Source organism: Medicago sativa, chromosome 7 (genome assembly GCF_051527215.1).
Source record: "Medicago sativa cultivar Bolivia chromosome 7, Bolivia_mono, whole genome shotgun sequence".
Classification (NCBI taxonomy): Eukaryota; Viridiplantae; Streptophyta; class Magnoliopsida; order Fabales; family Fabaceae; genus Medicago; species Medicago sativa.
In genome coordinates, this window is record NC_140755.1 from 79500596 (window position 1) to 79520515 (window position 19920).

Consider the following 19920-nt stretch of genomic DNA (forward strand, 5'->3'; position numbering starts at 1 on the left):
AAAATGTTAAGTTTCATTCATACTGGTGGTTGATGGCTAATAATGCCGCTTTTGTTTATGGTTATTAGCAGTGGTGGTCGGACCAGTTAACTTGTTTGGGTATCGCCTGACTGCTAGTTTGTGTAATTGTTTAATAGGAATTATGTATTTTTAGCATCCTCTTTGGTACGTATTGTGCTAAAGAGACGTCTCTGCTAGTGTATATATATATATATATATATATATATATATATATATATATATATATATATATATATATATATACACACACACCATTTTTGTTTCTTCAAATAAGAAAAAAAACATATTATATAATCCATAATTTTAAAAAGAAAAATTGTCCCGTAAATGTAATTCAGTTGATAGCTATCAGAGATATTAATGTGTGAATCTAGTCATCCAACTACATGAAGAAAAAGAAAAAAGTTAATTCTTCCTTCTTTCGCTTCATTAACCCTCAATTAAAAGACACCTTAATTTATTGGGTCATGTTAACTTGTGCCCTAAGGGCACAAGTTAAGGATCTAAAAAATGAAATAAAACATAAGTTTTGTATTAAAAAAATAAATTTTAAACTTTCAAAGTATTAAATGCACAATTTCCAAAAATTAATTTCTATAATTAGCTTCTAAACTTGTATTTCCCTAATTTATTACACTCACCTTGTAATGCACACTTTTCACCTTGTAATGCACACTTTTAGCTTCTTCTGTTCTAGAACAAGACACGTGTACCTGACAACACAACTTTATAGCACTCACATGCTGTAAAAAACACGACATACTCCACGTGTCAGGATTTCAACACACTTTACCCATAATAACAGTAACCTAACAAAACAGTCATTGCCCACGTAACACGTTACATGCTTCATTGACTCTCTCTCTGTTGTGGTGTCTGACGTGGACCTCTTTGTTTTGCTGTTTTTTCAGTTCACCATTGTTGGTTCTTTAATGGATTTGGTCTCTTTGAGCTTGTAACAAAGAAAAAGGTTTTTTTTTTTCTCTCTTTTTTTCAGTTGGCCTAATCTTTCTTCATTTTTCAATCCACCCATTATATACAATACCTTTTCATCATCTACAAAGATATTATTTTAGAGCACAAGCAAACCCTTTAATCCACTTTCTTTTCTTCTTTTTCTTTCATGTTGATTTGATGAATCCACAGATTTAGTGCTGTCACATGTTTTTAACTTTGAAGATAATTCTTTATTCAATTGGTGTATCATTCAACTTAGCTTCCATTCAATTCAACCCTCTTTGTGTAAGACTAAGATCACTTTCATGATTATTATTTTTTCATTTATTATTAATTTTGTTGACATTTTTGAATTTTATGTATGAGTTAGGGTTTTAATTTTCCAATGTCAAAATTGTGAAAATTTCCATGAGCTGATCAAAACAAACAATGTCGTGAGGAAAAAGTTTGGTTTGACCTATCCTTTGAAAATCTAGAAGTTCTCTCTTGAACTTTTCCTCAATTAGGAGGATGCACTTGGTCATAGTTTATGTTGCTATTTAAATAGTAATAAATGTAAGAATTTGACTATAGAAGCTAATTTATTCATCCCTTGCAAAATTGTAATTGGTGGCTTGATTTGTTTGAAAACCTTTTTTTTTTTTCAGTAGCAATTTATTCTTGCTATTGTGTTTTGCAGTGGATTCATCATTGAGGTGAGTGTTGTAGTTGATGAACTATTTGACAGCTTGTTTTCGGTCACGTTTGGATCGATATACACGCAGTGGTTCGGATTCTGGTGGTAAGCAGGATGGACTCTTGTGGTACAAAGACTCAGGGAAGCACTTGAATGGTGAGTTTTCAATGGCTGTGGTCCAAGCCAACAACTTATTGGAGGACCAAAGTTATATTGAATCAGGTAGTTTGAGTTCCGGTGATTCTGGACCGTACGGTACATTTGTTGGTGTTTATGATGGGCATGGAGGGCCTGAGACATCAAGGTTTATTAATGATCACCTTGTTCACCATCTAAAGAGTAAGTGGACATCAAGAATGAGTTCTTAACGCTGTTTTTCTTCTTTATTCGAATAGATTGTGCCTGTTGCTTTGCTTGTTCTCCACATACTAGTAGCTTCTAATTCCAAGTGGTTGTCGTAGTTATAATTTGTTTTTAACTTCGATAAAATCATATGCGGAACTATGATGTAAAGATGGGGCCAAGTGAAAACCCTGTTGAGCCAGGAAGCTTAGTGAATAGAAGAGTATCCTAAAAGTGTCATATCTTATGTTTTTTAAGGAACAGCGCTTTGGCGTATCATCTGATGCCATGCATATCTGATACTCATTTGTGTCAATCATAGCTGTTAGATATCTAAGTGATAATACTTTTTTTTCTCTATGAACCCGAATAGATGCCAATAAGCGTTTGTTTTCTTCCATTCTTGAAAAAATGGCGAGAGCATAACACGTGGCTTGGTTAAGTTTTATATTTTTTTTTGGCAGTGGCTGGGGATGGTATTTATTCCTAGTACCTTTTTCACCTTTACATCATATCAACTATGCATTAGTTATTGAGTAAAAAAGTATATATACTTAATACTGAGTTGAAACCGCAGGAATTGTGGTTTTCAATACCAGATATTTTTATTGTCATTTAAGGATTTAGCTGTGTTCTGAATCACGGTTCTCTGCATGATTGTCAATTAAAAGTTTTCATGCATATCAAATTTCAGGGTTTGCTGCAGAGCAACAATCAATGTCAGTGGATGTAATTCGCAAGGCAATCCAAGCAACAGAAGATGGATTTATGTCTCTTGTTACCAAACAGTGGTCAATGAAACCGCAAATCGCATCTGTTGGGTCATGCTGTCTTGTTGGTGTAATTTGTAATGGAGCCCTTTACATAGCAAATCTTGGTGATTCCCGGGCCGTTTTAGGAAGAGCAGTCAAAGCGACTGGGGAGGTTTTAGCCGTGCAATTGTCAACAGAGCACAATGCAGCCATAGAGTCTATAAGACATGAGCTGCGATCTTCACACCCTAACGATTCAAACATTGTTGTTTTGAAGCATAATGTATGGCGTGTTAAGGGCCTAATACAAGTAAGTCAATTGTCATGTCTTCGTAAACGTTTTTGTGGCATTATTTTTTCTTAAGAGTTTTGTACGTAATTCAATTGTCATGTCTTCGTAAACGTTTTTGTGGCATTATTATATCTTAAAAGTTTTTTACGGTGCAGATATCTAGATCTATTGGGGATGTATATCTGAAAAAAGCCGAGTTCAATAGAGAACCACTATATGCAAAATTTCGACTTCGTGAGCCGTTCAAGATGCCAATTTTGAGTTCAGAACCATCAATATCAACTCACCAGTTGCAGCCACACGATCAGTTTATTATATTTGCATCGGACGGCCTCTGGGAGCACCTTAGCAATCAAGAAGCAGTAGATATAGTTCAAAATAATCCCCGCTCTGTAAGATACAGCCACACTGATACAAACAGTCACATATCAATTTACCATTTTTATAAAGATGGCTTTTTAATTTAATTTTTTATCTTTTTCAGGGAATAGCAAAAAGACTTGTGAAATCTGCACTTCAAGAAGCGGCAAAAAAGAGAGAAATGAGATATTCAGACCTAAAAAATATAGACAGAGGGGTTCGTCGGCATTTCCACGATGATATCACAGTGATTGTTGTGTTTATTGACTCAAATCTCGTGAGTAGGGCAAGCTATGTTAAGTTCAGTAGTATTTCTGTTCGAGGGGGCGGTGTCAACCTTCGTCCTAACACATTAGCACCTTGTACAACACCAACATAAGCTGGTACTACCTGATATATAAGTTTGTATATTTACTTTTATCTTTGTTTTCTCGTGTGAATAGTGAATACAAGGTATGTTTATGTTGATATAGCAACAAACAACCGGCACTTCGATTCTTTAAATCAGAACTGTAAGTTTTTAGAATACTAATACTCATGTTTAGGTTTTTTCCCTCACAAATTTTAACAACAGAAGAGATATTCTGATGACCCTTATGAAAGTTGTAATTTGTTCATCATTTTTTCCGTTTGTTTTGGTTACTTTGTCCAAGAAGTTGCACGATTTGAGTTTAAATGTAAGGCACAATGTGTGTTCGATTTTCATGTAAGTTGCTGATGAGGTTCTTCTCAGCTGTATATAGAATACATGTAGTTCTTTGTGGGAGAAAGTGCTGAAGAGAGGAGAATAACTGTCAGAGGTAATATTTTGCAAGAACTTATATATGAATCGAGTGTTATATCACATTCAAGTAAAAAATGTTATGTGGACATCAAATTTTGACGTCCAACTCCGTATTTTTATACCGTCTGGCTATAATGTTATTTTTTACTTTTATCTCTCTTCTAGTTACATCAATAGTTATAAGTCATGTATTTTTTATACCGTTGAATACGGTGTAAACTTTTTTATGTTCAAATCACATAACTCTTCGAATAATGTTATAGATATGTTTACGATCAGACTTGACAAAACCAATTTATTGTGTTTCTGTCATTAAAAGTCCATACTGTCAAATTTGCAACATGGATTGATTTGTCTGACTGCTTGACTATGGCAACCAAGCTTTGAGTGATTACTACTATGTTATTGTAAGCTTTGAGTAATTACTACTTAGTTATTGTAGTGAACCAATTAAAATGTTACTAAAAATGTAATAAATATGTGAAAGAAAGTGAAGGAGCTTTTGAATAAGCTATGCTATACTGACATCATTTTTATGACAGTATTATTGGAGATGATCGAGCAAATGATTGGAGTAGAAAATATCAAATATAGAATTTCAACTTTAATTTCTAGAAATTTTCTGTGTATAATTATTGACACCATCTTTTTAATCTAAACAAATTTTCACTTACAGAATTATTGCACTTTCTGCTTAACTTACATTATACTCCATGTACCTCATCTTCGTTCTACTTGAAACAAAAAAAATTGTCCTTCCATAGTTTGTCTCCAAACAATGTAAACAAGATCGATTTAAAACTTGAACTAAAAATTGTTTATTGTAATTATATATATGGAGAAGATTTTCAGCTTTCAAACAAAATAAAATGAATCAAATATGTGGTGGATCTAAGTACCTAGGTAGTGCATTGAGTTAGAGACCAATTAGATGAACCAAATATGTTTCTTCTTACATTTAAGAAACATTCAGGGTCAATTTAGATGCCCCTAACATCAAATAAAAACCAACTTAAGGGATGCACAAGTCATTAATATTAATTATTTGTCCAACCATGATTCTAAGCAAACCAAAAAGATAATAGGTCACTCATTAGTATTAGTATTGGTTGAATAGGAAAACCATGTTTCATATGTACACTACATGTACATTATTTGTTTGCTTTGATTTTTCCTACAGAATAATAAAATTGGTGAAACGATTATTTGAGTGTAATCTATCCATGTTATATAATTCTTTGAGTGTAAAATTGAAGAATGCTGCAATTCACCAGCAATTTCTTCAATTTTCTTGAGTTGTTTTGGTTGCAGTATTTTCCCATTGTGCACTGCAGAGTCACCCTCTTGTGGGTGTGAGGCTGTGAGCTGAAACCATTTTTTACTAAAGGTTTGAGTTCATCGAAGCTTTTCATGAACTGCCCAAGAGGTTCACCTTCATCATCAACATCCATCATAAATATCTCAATATGTTTATGCTCTGATTGATGTTCCATAGTAAAAGGTTCATCACATAAGTAACATAAACTCATTTCCATCTTCTCTTCCACTTCGAGAGCACTAAAAAATTTCATTGAATTGTGTTTAGCACCCATCAATCACGCAAGATGGAAGGCTCGTGATACCAATTGACATAAATAAAACTAATACTTAAAATAGGCTAATTCACTAATACTTCTAATTCACTACTACTTATTTAATTCATGTTACATTATGCATTTGGTATTCGATCTCTTAAGGGACCACTTAAATTCTCTAAAATATAAGATATACCGTGTTATACCGTGTAATCCATAGCAAATGCTCTGTCACTCGGGTGTTGTAAAGATCTTGCTACGAGCCTTTCCCACAATGCTTAAGTAGTAAGCTTTTACAAAGGGGCACAACCAACTAAAACCACCCCACAAAGCCACTCCAATTTCAATAAATATTCTACCTCCCAACCATTCCAGGACAGCAATGCATCGAGTAAAATCACTGTTCCACTCTAGTGCAAACCCCCATTTAAAAGATTACATGTTTAGTAATATATAACTTAACCTTCAAGTATCAGGAAATTTAAAGGGAATATATATATATATATATATATATATATATATATATATATATATATATATATATATATATATATATATATATAAAATACAAATATGAAGATTGATTTTTAATATATTATATATTGAACAATGAACATTAAACTCAGTTGAAAATGTTCCTACACATATTTTACCTCGGTGAAATTCCATTCCTAAGGAATACTAAATTACAAAGTAAAAAGAAATAGAAAAAGGTTTTGTGCTTATATATCATCAAAGGATCACATCAGCACCGGTATTAGATTTTCATGCAGCCGAACTAAAACCAAATGACTTGACGATTGTGCTCACTCTTTCTGCAAATGTTCTAGATGTTATCTTTTTACCCGGCACATGGAATGGATTTGAAACTGCATCTACATATGCAGCATGAAATCTCCTGAAAAACTGTATATCAGAAGTTAGCATGGAAAAAATAACACCAAACAGTACAATATTTCTTAGGTCATATCCAGAGTTATTATGTGACAAAGGAACAAACAAACAGTAGCTAAATGTGTGTATTCAAAACTCCAATAGTATTACCCATTAGAATTCAATTAAAAGAACGGTATCAAAACATAGTGGTATTGGTACAAAATTGTAGATATTTAGTAACAATCTCTCCTGTCATATTTTGTGAAAGAAAACATGTAGGAGTTCTCAATTGTAGACCACTGATGTGAGAAACAAAAGCATCAATTTCATCACTCGGGAAAATGACAGCAGGGAAACATGACAACAACAAATTCTGTTAAAATAAAAATAAAAAACATCATGTTCTTTTTCTTTTTCTGAAAACAAATATTACTAGAAGAAAAAGCATGCCTGTGGGAAAAAAAGTTATATATCTTCCAGAGAGAACAAAGTGAAACAAAGCAAGGAAAAACTATTTGATAAAAGAGCCTATCATCAATTTGTATTTCTGGGAGGGAAACTTTTATGATGTGAAATCACAAGAGGGAAGCTATGAAAATAACCGTACACCAAAGAATGCAGTTTGTCACTCAAAAAAGCATACTGGATCATATATACAAAGGTTCCAAATTGTGGTCATGTTATACAAAGGTTCCAAATTGTGGTCATGTTAGAATTCTTGCGATTACGGGTATTGTGAATGTTGCGATGTGGATAGCAAACGGAATGATCTATCAACAAATTTGGAAAAAGGATTTCCAATGCAAAATATCTATCTTTGGTACCTTAACATGTTGCGATGTGAATGTTAGAATTTCCCTCCTATGATTTATAGTAGCTTCATTCATATTTTTTTCATTATTAATGATATATCTAAAGTAAAAGAGATAGACATCAAATATGTCCAACATGTACCTTAATTAATGATTTATAATAACATATGATTCATATTTTTATCATCTTTATGAGATAATAAATAAAAAAATAAAAGCAAAAACAGTCTACATATTTGATCCAAAGAGATAGACATTTTTTGATAATGCTTGAGAACGGATGGAGTATATGAAGTAAAAGAAATAATTAGCAAGGGCAAAATTTTCTTACCACGCATATATTGCCTCTTTACTATTACAAAAATTGGCATATTTTCTCTCCAAACATTTTCTACGCAATTCATGTCTTTCACCTGCAAAATTACCTCACCAAAATTTTCCCATACAAGTCCCATTTGTTTCCCCTTCAGGATTTCTAAAATTATTTCTCCATATCTCACATCCTCTCTCCATCACAGTCATGGACACTCCCTTTTCCTCACCTCTCTTGCCTTTCCCTCCGTCACAACTTCTTGCCTTCACAACATTAAGCCAACTTCCATCTAACACTCACTGGTAGTTACACTGACTCACTTATCCACACCACAGCCACCCATTGACGCAGAACACAAATCAACCACAGAAGTGGCTGAGAACCAAAGATTTGGAGCCGTCGGCTGAGCATGAACAGCAAACAAGACAAGCTTTGAGGAGTAGATCTGCACTACAACAATAGTGTTTGGTGATTTGCAGTGGTGGATTCTGTTTTGTCACATCTATCACAGACACAACACCACCTGTCCCGGCAAAGTTCTATGATTTCATTCACTCTATCATCGTGGAAAGTTGCAGATGCAGCCGCTGACCACTAACTTTTAGCGGCCACATCAACCACTGCAGACTATAATTCTGAATTCTGTACATATCTTAGATTTTATATTGGGCCTAACTCATCCGTTAAAAACCGGCTTGTAAGATGAGGGCTGCCCAAGCTTTATATACACTACACATGACCTATCTCTAAGCAGTGTGGGAGTAAATCCACCCAACACACTGAAGGTGTTAAAGGCTGCAATGAAGGCAACCCAAATGCCACCATTAGGTGGCTAGAGGCGAACTGCAATAAAGGCGAAATTTCCAAAAAAAATACATATGATATATTCCAGAATTGCTCTGAATCTGAGATTTAATTTAATTTAATTTAATTTTCCAGAATAAAATAAGTTGACAGAATAATGACTAAAGAGATCATTTCGGCTAAAACCTGAAATGAACCAAATTTCAGAACTGGAAAATGTACTATAGATCTTTTGCTTACAGCTATCAGAAGACGTAGCAGTGGATAGAAAGATCTGTACATGTAGTAAAAGAATAAAATTAAAGGGAAAAAGATATAGGCTGCAACCTCTTTCCCAAACTTCCCCCAATTTTTCCTTACTTCTCCACTCTCCCTTCTCCCACTTTACATTCTACCCCTACTGCCTCCTTTACCTTCCTAATACTACCCATCCACTGCCACATGTGCATGTGATTTGAATTCAGATCCCTAATATGCTCCCTCCTTGAATATCCCTCATTGTCACTAACCGCCTTCTTCGCTTTGTATTTCTATTAATATCGACTTTAGTAACTGTGAGGTACCTAACAAATACAGATTCTACACAAGAAATACATGACAATAGGTGCAGCCCAATGTTAACATCGTGTCACCATTAACTGCTTATGCTAGAAGGTGGAAATAGATCAGATTTGGAAAACAGCAAACTTCGTTACAAAAAGAAAGCCTTCTAAGTTCTAATGAATGTGATTAAAGTTCGAATGCCAAGAATGTACAATGGAAATGGGTAACTTTTCAGCACCCTAGGTATTTAAGAGACCTGCACTCTCTCCCAATTTCACTCAAAAATCATAGACCTCCCACTATTATTCAATGATGTCAATTGCAGATTGCAGAGAATAGTGCTTTGCTCAAATTCCGCTATGTAACAGTACTATAGCACCGCGATAGCCACTATTTCACAATATTTTGTACTAAATAGTGTATCGCTGAACAATAGCGATTCGTTCAAATTCCGCTATGCAATAGCACTATCGTGCAGTGCCGCTATGCGCTATTTAACAATTGCTGCGTTTACTTTCCCTTTTAGTTTTTGTAGTATTAAGATCCCTGTCTAACTAATACAACTAAATTAACTGTAAGATTTTCCATTCTTCCATTGAAGGTCTTCTAATACACCAGTAAACACAACCACACATTAGGATTTACTCCACAGCTGTTTGGTTTGACGATAGGATTGCTTTTCTCACATCCCAATAATAAATAATTATGATTTTAACGAAGCTCAAAACTACAGATTAAGCTCAACACACGGTGACGCAGTATTCCACCATGAATACAAAATACATGCTTCAACATATAATCAACTTCATTGCTAAAAGTATTACTGCACCAGTCATAAACTTCCATTCAAGAAGACAAGGAAATTGGGCTAATGAAAAACATAATTCCAGGAAATTGGGCTAATGAAAAACATAATTCCAGGAAATTATACTACGTAAATGAAAGAAAACCATCAACTTCTATTGATACTCACATTTCTCACATCTGCATCTTTAACATCCAGATCCGTGGTCACCAAGATAAATTTCACCTTCGTATTAGTCAGATATCCATAACTGCAAATGACATCACAGATCAAAAATGAAAATCACCCACTTTTCATTGTTGGGTTATATATAAATCAAATAAAAATTTTCCACATGCTACAAATGCACTCACACTTTGTAATTTTCAATTGGATAAAGCAATCCTAAAAACGTCTCATTCAGCATCGGTCCAGATTTCTTAGGATTGTTCACTGCCAATCAAACACATTTCATCAGATATCCCCCCAAAACAAGGCAAACAATATAATATTTAGAGTAACTCTAAATTAAGAATGTCCAATAAGCTATGTAGCACACGGACACTTCTAATCGAAGACGTGGCCGGTGTCTGACACCAAACACGAGAATACATTGAGTTGTGTCATTTTCTCAAATTATTATCAGTGTCGTTTCCGGTGTCGTGTCACTGTTCGTGCCTCATAGCCCAACGGTAAGAGAAAAAAAATTCCCAAATCCAACAAAAAAATATTGAAATTTTCTCTAAACTTATGGTACCAAGATCTCGACCATTTGCAGCACAAAAAAAAAAAAAAATCATAGATAAAACAATGTTTCCTAAATCTCCAAATAAAATAAAAAATTTAAAAACTAGTAATCAAAAAAATGAGCATGATCGCATAGTGAACCTACCTCGTTCGTCTACGACATCGAGCGAGCAATGGACGATGTGGTGGAGCTTGAGAGCATCATCAGCCTCCGTGAAGCTCTGAATGTACAATGGATTGTTCTGCAGCAATCGGAGAAATCAAACAGAAATCGAAAAATTCAGTGAAATCACAGAGTTTCAGATCGGAGATGAAAATGACGAAGTGGAGAACGGGAAAGTGACGGAGACTCACCTGGTGACCAACGACGGCGACGCAGACGATCATCTTCACCGGCGAAGTGTCGAAGGTCTACGTGGCTTTCGATGCACCCGCACGCACTGAATAGATTGAACGAAGGGAAAGGCTTGTGAAGTAGACAACTAGTCAATAAATTATAACTATCGAATCATTTTAACTTCGTTTGTTGTAATTTGTAGATAATGAAAAAAAAATTACATTATAGTATATTGTTGCTACAAAACAAGAGTAATTAAAACGGGCCGGACCGACCGGTTCAACCGGTTCAAACGTGAACCGGATCTGTTATTGGTCCGATCTAAGCCAAAAACCGTCCAATCAAAAAACCGGTGGACAGACCGGTGAAAAACCGGGAAAACCGTCGGTTCGTGCGGTTTAAGTCGTTGAACCGCGTTTTGAGATTTTTGAAAGAAATCATATCAAAATGACATCGTTTAAGGGAGGAAGAGAAAATAAATCAAACCACAAAATCTGCAAAAGAGGAGAAACTATGTTATTGTCTTCAAAGAAATTGTTTTTTGTTATGCCTTCGATGATGTGTAAAGAGATGGTGAGCGGCTGAAAGAAATGAGAGAGCCCTGTTCTAGCTGTCAAATTTTTAGGGTTTTTTAAAATAGATCCTGGTAACTAGATGGGATTTCATAATAGCCCACTTTCCATTCCATTCTTGGGCCAATAATAGCTTCAATAAGTATAATTAAAAATAAAATATAAAATACTCCCTCCGGTCCTTATTATAAGAAAAAGTTGACTTTTTAGGTTCATTGTGTAAGTGATGTATCTAATATATATTTATAACAAGATACATTAATTATTCTATGAACCAAAAAAGTCAACTGTTTCTTATAATAAGGACCGGAGGGAGTATCATTTTAAAATTGAACGGTGCATCTATGTATGTATCGAAATTTATGGTGTAAAAAATAGAAAGTCCAGAAGTCCTAACTCAACTGACAAATGTCGAAATTGTAAGACCGGACGTCGTGACCTGAGTTCAAACCCGGGACCTCACAGTTGTGTCTGAGTTTAATTTCAATGGATTACTATTTCATCTAAGACAAAAAAAAAAATTGGAAATAAAAATAGTGTTTTTTTTGTACGAAAAAATTATTTATTTATAATTATTTATCAATTATGTTTATAATTAAAAAAAATATGCTTATTATATTAGTACCGGTTGAACCTTTAAACCTCGAACACATAGTTACATCGGTTTAATCTCCGGTCCGGTTTTAATTACCTTGGTAATAATAATATCATTTTGTACAAATTTTAAGTTAGCAAAACCTAAATTTTTTTTACCATGATATAAATACAAAATTTTCACCATCGATTAAGAATGACAAATCTCCGTCGAAAAAATTATGGGACACAAAAGATGGGTTCTCCCTTTCCTTTATGGTTGATTTATTAAATATTAAATAAAAAACATTTCATATGAATAAAATGTTTACCTCCATTCTTATAAAAAATATTTACCTCTTTTTTTGTATTTTTTTGTTTATTTTAAAGCATATTTTTTTTTCTAGTGGTTAGAATTCACATTTTTCAATGTTAACTTGAAAGACCTATTTAAACTTAAAAATTAACTCGGTATTTTTGTCAAACATAAAAAAATTATTTGGCCAAGAATTTATCATAGCTCGTTCCAGCAAAGACCGTTGAATTGTTTGCTTCTATTCTAGAGTGACTTGTAAGTTGTCTTAATGCCTTTAACGTAACTTATGAGTTTATAATTAAAGGTCAAACTCAACAAGTATTCGCACACTCATGCATGACAAATCAAACTCTCCACCAAAGACCAAAACAATAACTGTTAAGATAACATTGGAGTTACGTCAACCCAAATTGCCAGAATAAACAACTAATTATTTGTGATAAAATCGGATTAACATAGATCAAAATGCCAATGCCTTGAACGTTGATCAGGTTATGTATATTAATTAATTGATTAAAAAAAAGTTTAAGGTGGAACATTTTCTTAATGATTTAGAAGAACAAACAACCATTACACATATGTTAAAAACAAAAGTTAATTATTAGAATCATTAAAGTGCAATTTTGTCTTCCACTTTGTCTTTTGCCCTCCAAATTAATACACCTTCAGTATAAATATGTTTTCTTTGGAGGGGTATTCATAAGCATAATTAACCAAAATATGGCCAGCACAATACTAGTTAGCCTAATCTCAATAGTCTTGTTTTGCATTACAGTAGCACAAGGAAGAAAAACACTTCACACAACCAATGAATTTTCAGCATCCTCTCTAGGTACCAATGATGGTATATGCAAGACTATGGTAGAGACACAAGGGTACACATGTGAAGAACATAAAGTAAGTAAATATTAATAGCATTTGACTATGAAGAAAGAAACTTTTTCCAAATTTAATGAACCAGTTATACTACATGCTAAAAAGTAATAAAAAAAATAGACAAATTAAATTAAATCTCGTGAACCAACAAACACGTAAATGGTTTTTTTTTTTTAAGGAAAACACACAAATGGTTAATAACTTAATATATCACATATTTAAATTAACATTAATATTTTTTTTTTCTAACTCACTCAGGTTACAACAGAGGATGGCTACATCTTGAGCTTGTTGAGATTGTCGGCAGGACGGTCCGGTGAGAAAGTAAACAAGCCACCCGTGCTAATACAACATGGTCTTTTTTGTGTAAGTTTTTTTTGCGCAGACACATATGCAAATTGTTACAACATTGTATATGCAAGGTCAATGTGTAATTGACACCTATGATTCATTTCAGGATGCTATAATATGGTTGTTCAATACTCCAGAAGAATCATTAGGATTTATCTTAGCAGACACTGGATTTGATGTGTGGCTTGTCAATGGTCGCGGCACAAAATATAGCACCATGCACACTTCACTAAGTCCTACTGACATGGTTCTTATACTTATGATATACGTGTATTTCATTTTTCAGACTTTTCACAAGTTAGTAGACTTATCTCTAATTGATTGTTGATTTATTTTATAATAATGTATTAGGCTTATTGGAATTGGTCATGGGACGAATTAGCTAGTTATGATCTTCCCGCTTCAGTCCAGTATGTGTACAACCATACTGGTCAAAATATGCACTATGTAGGTCATTCTCAGGTGAGTAAATTCCCAACGATTATTTATTTATTTATTTATTATGTTTTTTTAATTACTACTATTGTGTATATGTATGTAACAATTAATGATTTAAATTTTTCAGGGAACATTAATGGCCTTTGCTGCTTTATCTCAAGGAAAGCTGGTGAATATGTTGCGATCAACTGCATTACTTAGTCCAATTGCTCATATGAATCTAATTCCTTCAAAATTTACAAAACTTGGTGCTGACCTATTTTTAGCTGATGTATGTAAGAGACACATAATTGTATTTAGTTAAATATTAATTGAATAATATTATGAAAACATTTACATTTTTTTTTTGCATAACAGGATGCATATTGGTTAGGCCTCCGTGAATTCATTCCTAATGTGTAAGAGAATAAATAACCCTTTCCTTTATTTATTTTTTCTTTATCTTTCTTAATTATATGTTTGAGTGCAAAAGAAAAGGATAAAACTATAAAAAAAATATCTAGTAGAAATAATTTATCATATGTTTTTCTAATGAGCAGGGATGTTGGATCAAAGTTTCTGGATGGCATCTGCAAGACTCTAAACCTGAACTGCGCAAACCTAATGTCATTTTTCACAGGTGCTTTACATTTTACTAATGATGAGGAAATTTCACTTAATATTTAAGTATCAAACTGATTATTACCATAACTATTTATTTTATTTTGGTATTTCTTAATTACTATTAAATTTTATAGGTCCAAATTGCTGCATAAATGCTTCTAGGATAGATATCTATCTTGATCATGAACCACAACCAACATCAACAAAGAACTTGATCCATTTTTCTCAAAGTAAGTCTACTACCTAAGAATCAATATTGGATTTAATTTGTATGGACTTTAAAAACTATTTTTCACATGCGTTCAATCACATCTCACTATGTAGATACTATCATCATGGTTTTATATATGGAGGTAAAAAAAAAAAAAAAATTATAATGTTGCAAACTGAAAAACAAATCTCAATATCATATAAATCTAATGCATTTCAGATTAGGACTAAGGTTTTTTTTTACTGACATGGCTCTTGTATTATGGAATATGAGTAGTGATCAGAACAGGAAAAATAGCAAAGTATGATTATGTTGATCAAGCACAAAATGTACTACACTATGGTCAACGAGTTCCTCCAACTTACGACCTGACCAAAATCCCAAATGATTTTCCACTTTTTCTCGGATATGGAGGGCAAGATATGCTATCTGATGTACAAGATGTGAAAGTTTTGCTCAATGACCTCCAAGATCATGATGCTAACAAGCTCGTGGCAGCGTTCAACCAAGATTATGCACATGCTGATTTTGTTATGGCTGTCACTGCTAAACAAGTGGTTTATGATCCCATGATAGCTTTTTTCAACGCTCATTGATTTTACAATGATTATTGTGCTTCGAAAAGAGTTAGATTTCTGTCAACATTCAAATGAAAAAATATAGTGTATGTTTTAGATTCTTCTCTATATTTAATTCCAAAAGTTTTACAATGATTATTGTACAATGTGTTTGGCACTATATATATAACTTGGTTTATTATGTGCAATGTGTATGGCACTATACTGGAGTATTTTCACACCAAACGCAGCTAGGAACCGTGTCCTTTCCAAAAAAAAAGCAACTCGCACCCAAATTAGATAGACCTTGTCGGAAGCCGAACTAAAAGCAGTTACCATGAAAAGATTACCACTTTTGAAGGAGCAAAACTTCCCCACACCTTAGCCAAAAGACCCTCCCTATCTGACACCACCAACAAATAGGAAGACAAGAATATATATTTACAAAGATGAGAAAGAATTTTGTTTACCAAAAATGTATCTTGAGAGTTTGCACACACAATCAATCATCTTTCGAAGTCAATATTTGGACCAACACTACTAACTCCAACAAACTTTGGTAGCACTCATATATATTACCGAAAATAGCGGCCTCCTCCATTTAATCTTCAAGCACCACCGACCACCCTTCCACTTCCCCATTTCCTAAATAACTTAGTTCATTTGCTCTGACCACTCGAATGGCCTTGGAAAAGTTTTTTTCGTAGGCAAATCACCGCACCATACATCATACCAAAACCGAGTTCCTCCCCATCGCCCAAATTCTTCTTCACTAGATTAATATCTTGATATTGCTCTGTATGATATTGATACCCATTATGATTGATATTGCTCTGTATAATATTGATACCCATAATGATATTCAATATGTGATACACCGCAATATGTAAGTCAGGGTCGTCCCTATGTAGTTGGAGGCTCGGCTCTCATGTAAAAATAGACCCTTGATAAAATAAAAACATAATTTTTTTTTTAAAGAGCAATTATCTATTTAAATTGAAAATAAGACCCGTAAAGATAAAAAAAAAACTTTATTGTAACTAACACATAAAAGATCAATATTCTAATCAATAATATAAAAATACAATTTATGCGAATATCTTTATCAATCTTCTAGGTTATATTTTTCCTTAGTTTGTACAAAGCCAAAACTAAAAGGTTTGTAATGTGTTTTTTAGAGAATAATTATAATGCTTGTTCTTTCAAGTAAAAAAATTATAATATTTGTTGTTAGAGTTTAACTATCCTATACAATAAGTATGGGCCAAAAATTACAAGAAGTGTTCTAACAAAATAAGAAAAAAAAAATTATACTATGTTTTCATTTGTAAATATATAAGCCAATATGTTAAGAAGAATTTGCCTAAATTGAAGAGAGGATAAATGAACTTCGAATCCATAATAAATAATGTTTAAATCAAAGTCCTCTCATACTAAAAATATTAATTAAAGAAGCAAAAAGGAAAAGAAAAACATAAGAAGAAAAAAGGAAAAGAAAAACATAAATCATGGGTGATAGTCCTCTCATACTAAAAATATTAATTAAAGAAGCAAAAAGGAAAAGAAAAAACATAAGAAAAAAGGAAAAGAAAGGAAAAACATAAGAAGAAAAAAGGAAAAGAAAAACAAAAACATAAATCCATGGGTGATAGTCCTCTCATACTAAAAATATTAATTAAAGAAGCAAAAAGGAAAAGAAAAATATAAGAAGAAAAAAGGAAAAGAAAGGAAAAACATAAGAAGAAAAAAGGAAAAGAAAAACATAAATCCATGGGTGATGAGTAAATCCATAAAAATATTAATTAAAGAAGCAAAAAGTAAAAGAAAAATATAAGAAGAAAAAAGGAAAAGAAAGGAAAAACATAAGAAGAAAAAAGGAAAAGAAAAACATAAATCCATGGGTGATGAGTAAATCCATAAATCCATGGGTGATGGGTGATGAGGGTGATGAGTAAATCCATAAAAATATTAATTAAAGAAGCAAAAAGGAAAAGAAAAATATAAGAAGAAAAAAGGAAAAGAAAAACATAAATCCATGGGTGATGAGTAAATCCATAAATCCATGGGTATCCATGGGTGATGAGTAAATCCATAAATCCATGGGTGATGGGTGATGAGTGTTGAACTCAAGACCCAAAGCAATGGCAACTTGCTTTGAACCGCTAGGCTGCTTCAGTAAGCATATACTATTATTCGCGCTATATTTATTTATTACATATTTACTTGGCTATAATTTTTTTTTGAGGCCCAGCTCCATTAAGCTGTTTGCACCCCCTCAAGGTCGGGCCTGATGTCAGTTTTAGTATAAAGAGTTGTTGAATCCACATAGACCAATTACAAGTATCGTTATCAGTCGTTTCTTTGTTTATCTAAGGCTAGTTCAAAACAATTTTAGATTCGCGCGTAAAATAAAATAAAATATTTTAATTCGATAATAACAACTAGAGACCAAAACGTTGATTTTAATTCGCGTGTATTGGATTAGGATTTTAAAGGACAATTTTTGTTTAAAAAAGTCTTGAGGATTTTAAAAGACTTTGCATGATTTTATTGACTTTCATGATTTTAAAAGACTATCAAAATTTACAATTTGGATTTCAATTAGGGGTGAACACAAAATCCGAACCCGCCCACCAACCGATATATCCGAGTCACCCGCGGGTCCATCGGGCGGGTTAAAACGGGTCTCGGGTGAAGAAAGACTAAAAAATAGGGTTTGTGTGGATTTAGTCGGTCGGGCCCAGTTTTTACAAATTCAAAAACGTGTAAACCGAACCCGACCAACCTATAACAAAATTTACTCCACATGCAAGCATCTTTTGTTGATTTACTATGTAGATCCACTTAAACATGCAAACTTTTCTTTAAATTTAGCCATGATTTACTCATAGATCCGTATATTTCCAAGTCCAAGGTGCAATATTTTAATTATGAACACGTGATATTGGAACAAGAAAAACAATGATAACAGATCCCTGACATTTTTCTTGTTAAATTTTTTATAACGTGATATTTTAATGATTGCTATGATACTTTGATCTATGGCCTTTTTCTTGTTAATTTATTGATGAAAGTCTTGTTAAAAAAAATAGCCAGATAAATTTGGGATGAATATAAAAATATTGGAGAACTAACCGAATCAACCCACCCGATCAAACCGAGATCCGTCCAAACCGAAACCCGCACAAACCGTATTAATTTGCGGGTGGAATTGGGTCTCTAAATTGGATGCTCGGTTTCTTACATATTGCCGAGTTCAGGCCCGAACCCGCCTGAACCCGACCGTTGCTCTACCCTATAGATTTGCACCATAAGATTTTAAAGGATTTGAAATGATTTTATGGATTTTATATGATTTCAAAAGATTTCATGAATTTTAAGGATTCATTAAAAAAAATATTGTAGCACACTCTTTTTTACAATATTTTCAATACAAACTCTTTTATTTATTTTATTTTATTTTATGAGAGAGATGGAGAGGGAGGGGAGAGGGAGAGAGAGACAAAGAGGGGGGGATAGAGAGAGGAGGAAAGAAGTGATAAGAGAGAGGAAGAGCTGGGAGAGAGAGAGAGAGAGAGAGAGGGGGTAAGAGAGATAATAAAATCTTAAAAGAAAAATCAATCCTAGAAAATCTCATGTTTTCATGAAAGACTTTTTCATGCTAAAATTTTACTAAAAAATTCCACAAAATCCATCAAAATCCAATTTATTAAACCATCTTTCGAAATTTGAATGATTTTGAATACCACCAAATTTTTTTTAAGTGCTGAAGAGTCTTGATTGAATACCACAAGACTTTTTTAAATGACAAAGAGTCTTGATTGAATACTACAAGATTTTTTTTAAGTTGTAAAGAGTCTTGATTGAATACCACAAGAATAAAAAAGTCTTTTAAAATTCTAATCCAATACACCCTCCAAGTCACTCATGTAAATTGCACTATTTATTTATAACGAGAACAAAAATTATTTGTAAAAAATATTAAATTAGAGATATCGTTTTGCTTTCGCAAAACGTTATCAGATTCCAGCGTGTAATTCTCTACTTTCGTAGTTGGACTGGGAAAACCCGAATAAAGGACATCATACCCTTCATAAGGGTCCAAATGAGCATAAGTGCCCTCCCCAAAGGCCGAAACAAGCTAAAGGCGGCGCCTTCATAGGCACCGCCAATAAACGCATTCTAGAATCAGCTAGAATCCAATAATCATCCTTATCCCCTTAACAGAACGCCTAGAATAGAGGGTTTATCCCAATCTCTCCTGACTATAAATACCCACCTTGAGTTCATTCTCAACGCATCTGAAAAACAATCCAAACCCTAGAATACAATATTAAACCATAAAATTCCTTTTTAAAATTCAATAAGTTCTTAATTAATTAGAAAAAAGTGATTTCGCTACTTTATTTGATTAATAACCTGAATTTTCTAAGTCCAATATCATTTTTG

The 19920-nt window shown here is 33.2% G+C and overlaps 3 protein-coding genes across 6 annotated transcripts; 2 read left to right on the forward strand and 1 right to left on the reverse strand.

The window, feature by feature from the left end:
• Positions 1–952: 952 nt before the first annotated feature.
• Positions 953–4170, forward strand: LOC146908969 (putative protein phosphatase 2C 60). 4 transcript variants are annotated; one of them, XM_085723859.1, is made up of 6 exons: positions 953–991; positions 1168–1263; positions 1658–1993; positions 2691–3058; positions 3196–3432; positions 3525–4170. In XM_085723859.1, exons 3-6 carry the CDS (start codon positions 1690–1692, stop codon positions 3777–3779), a joined length of 1164 nt encoding a protein of 387 aa, XP_085579985.1. In that variant the 5' UTR covers positions 953–991; positions 1168–1263; positions 1658–1689; the 3' UTR covers positions 3780–4170. The 4 variants fall into 4 exon arrangements, with proteins under 4 accessions (XP_085579985.1, XP_085579986.1, XP_085579984.1 ...); XM_085723860.1 differs by having other exon boundaries at positions 953–1533; XM_085723858.1 differs by having other exon boundaries at positions 953–1263.
• Positions 4171–6338: 2168 nt separating this feature from the next.
• Positions 6339–11624, reverse strand: LOC146908970 (SNARE-like superfamily protein). Its single transcript, XM_085723862.1, has 5 exons — positions 10992–11624; positions 10783–10879; positions 10265–10343; positions 10080–10161; positions 6339–6664 (listed from the first exon to the last, which is right to left on the reverse strand). Exons 1-5 carry the CDS (start codon positions 11022–11024, stop codon positions 6524–6526), a joined length of 432 nt encoding a protein of 143 aa, XP_085579988.1. The 5' UTR covers positions 11025–11624; the 3' UTR covers positions 6339–6523.
• Positions 11625–12989: 1365 nt separating this feature from the next.
• On the forward strand, positions 12990–15680 carry LOC146908971 (triacylglycerol lipase 2-like). Its single transcript, XM_085723863.1, has 9 exons — positions 12990–13332; positions 13570–13677; positions 13769–13909; positions 14014–14124; positions 14228–14371; positions 14458–14498; positions 14640–14719; positions 14838–14933; positions 15191–15680. The coding sequence occupies exons 1-9, from the start codon at positions 13156–13158 to the stop codon at positions 15508–15510; spliced, it is 1218 nt and encodes a 405-aa protein (XP_085579989.1). The 5' UTR covers positions 12990–13155; the 3' UTR covers positions 15511–15680.
• Positions 15681–19920: the final 4240 nt, after the last annotated feature.

What these genes read in the sequence shown, in the direction of transcription:
- LOC146908971 (XM_085723863.1), top strand. Translation starts at nt 13,156, where the DNA reads ATGGCCAGCACAATACTAGTTAGCCTAATCTCAATAGTCTTGTTTTGC. An exon ending in ACACATGTGAAGAACATAAA is followed by an intron (nt 13,333 to 13,569) that starts GTAAGTAAATAT and finishes TAACTCACTCAG; the next exon opens with GTTACAACAGAGGATGGCTA. An exon ending in TACAACATGGTCTTTTTTGT is followed by an intron (nt 13,678 to 13,768) that starts GTAAGTTTTTTT and finishes GATTCATTTCAG; the next exon opens with GATGCTATAATATGGTTGTT.
- LOC146908970 (XM_085723862.1), bottom strand. Translation starts at nt 11,024, where the DNA reads ATGATCGTCTGCGTCGCCGTCGTTGGTCACCAG. An exon ending in TCGCCGTCGTTGGTCACCAG is followed by an intron (nt 10,880 to 10,991) that starts GTGAGTCTCCGT and finishes CGATTGCTGCAG; the next exon opens with AACAATCCATTGTACATTCA. An exon ending in AAGATGCAGATGTGAGAAAT is followed by an intron (nt 6,665 to 10,079) that starts GTGAGTATCAAT and finishes TCTGATATACAG; the next exon opens with TTTTTCAGGAGATTTCATGC.
- LOC146908969 (XM_085723860.1), top strand. Translation starts at nt 1,690, where the DNA reads ATGAACTATTTGACAGCTTGTTTTCGGTCACGTTTGGATCGATATACA. An exon ending in CCTTGTTCACCATCTAAAGA is followed by an intron (nt 1,994 to 2,690) that starts GTAAGTGGACAT and finishes ATCAAATTTCAG; the next exon opens with GGTTTGCTGCAGAGCAACAA. An exon ending in GTGTTAAGGGCCTAATACAA is followed by an intron (nt 3,059 to 3,195) that starts GTAAGTCAATTG and finishes TTTACGGTGCAG; the next exon opens with ATATCTAGATCTATTGGGGA.